Raw genomic sequence first — 1,552 nt, 5'->3', positions numbered from 1 at the left:
AAGCTTTAGTTTTTATACATGAAACCCACTATTATAACGCTTATTTTCTGCAGCTCTGACTCTACCTTGATATTCTTAGTTGCTTCAAAGCCATCCAGCTGGTTCAGGAGCTCAAGCATTGTACGCTGCACCTCACTATCGCCACCAGACCCTCCTTCCAACCTTGAAGATCCAATAGAATCAATCTCATCCATGAAGATAATGGAAGGAGCATGTTCACGAGCCATAACGAAGAGTTCACGCACCATGCGGGCTCCTGCAGATGTACAATATGTGTTAGTGTAAAGTCAAATATTACATAAGACCTTTCCTAGTATACTTAATTTCTTCTCATTCTAGTTCATAAACACAGTATAGAATGGATTTGTCAGCAAGTAGAAGGATGATTTACACACCTTAGAAATTTAGGAGCTAGTCACCCATTCAAAGCTTAGTTCAGATTTTTCAATTGCATAGGACATTTTTACTTTTATAATACTTTGACATATTAGGAATTTGTTCATGCAGAGTGTTTTACCTTCTCCAATGAACTTCTGTACAAGTTCAGATCCTGACACACGAATAAATGTGCAGTCTGTGTGATGAGCAACTGCACGGGCCAGTAGAGTCTTCCCTGTACCAGGAGGCCCATAGAGCAGCACTCCCTGCAAAATAATTTCACAGGATTAGGGGGAAAAAAAAAAAAAAAAAAACTGGCCAACAAAAAATAAATGTAATTTTTTTAGGGTAAATTCAAACCTTGGGCTGGGCAATCCCTAGAGCCTCAAACAGTTCTGGATGTTTGACAGGCAGCTCAATGACTTCCTTGATTTCTTTGATTTGCTTGTCCAAGCCTCCAATCATTTCATAGGTGGAGTCTGGAACCTTCTCAACCATCATCAGAGACACCAGCGGGTCCACCTTGTTGGGCAGAATCTTATGAAGAGTGTAGCTGTCATTTCTCAGAGCTACTCTGCAATTTGGTGTTACCTAGGGGGAGCTAGGAGTTAGTAATGAAGGAAATCTGATGTTATCATACAATTTTTACCCACTAAAATACTCACATCATTGATATCAATATTCTTATCGATATCCACCACAAACTTTCCTTCTGGATGGACCTAGAAGACAATACAGGCAGTTATATGGATAATTTATATAATAAAAATCCATAATAAGACTGGAAAACGTAGACCGCTTACCTTCACCAGCACCTTTTTCTTGTCCATTGCTCTGACCACCTCACCAACATAGGAACCCTGTTCCTGAAGCAGCTGCAGTTCTTCACGCAAAAGACGCACTAAAGAGCATAAATAAAAATATTTTAAAACAAACTGTCATAATTATAATTACACAGTATTTATATAGCGCCAACATATTATGCAGCACTGTACAAAGTCATTTTACTAGCTGTCCCTCAAAGGGGCTCACAATCTATCGTCCCCCATAGTCATATGTCATTACCACAGTCGAAGGTCAATTTAGGGGGAAGCCAATTAACCTATCTGCATATTTTTGGAATGTGGGAGGAGACCAGAGTACCCAGAGGAAACCCATGCAAACACAGGAAGAA

At 39.7% G+C, this 1,552-nt stretch overlaps 1 protein-coding gene across 1 annotated transcript; it reads right to left on the bottom strand.

The window, feature by feature from the left end:
• Positions 1 to 5: 5 nt before the first annotated feature.
• Positions 6 to 1,313, bottom strand: LOC140321112 (26S proteasome regulatory subunit 8-like; the record flags this gene model as incomplete). Its single annotated transcript, XM_072397984.1, has 5 exons — positions 6 to 256; positions 518 to 644; positions 739 to 969; positions 1,044 to 1,100; positions 1,182 to 1,313. Coding segments are annotated over 5 exons (798 nt in total), but the record flags the coding sequence as incomplete, so codon positions are not given.
• Between the last annotated feature and the right edge of the window lie 239 nt (positions 1,314 to 1,552).

The sequence above is a fragment of the Pyxicephalus adspersus genome, unplaced genomic scaffold (assembly GCF_032062135.1).
Source record: "Pyxicephalus adspersus unplaced genomic scaffold, UCB_Pads_2.0 Sca751, whole genome shotgun sequence".
NCBI lineage: Eukaryota > Metazoa > Chordata > Amphibia > Anura > Pyxicephalidae > Pyxicephalus > Pyxicephalus adspersus.
The sequence above is the reverse complement of the archived record's forward strand: the minus strand, read 5'-3'. Positions and strand labels throughout refer to the sequence as shown.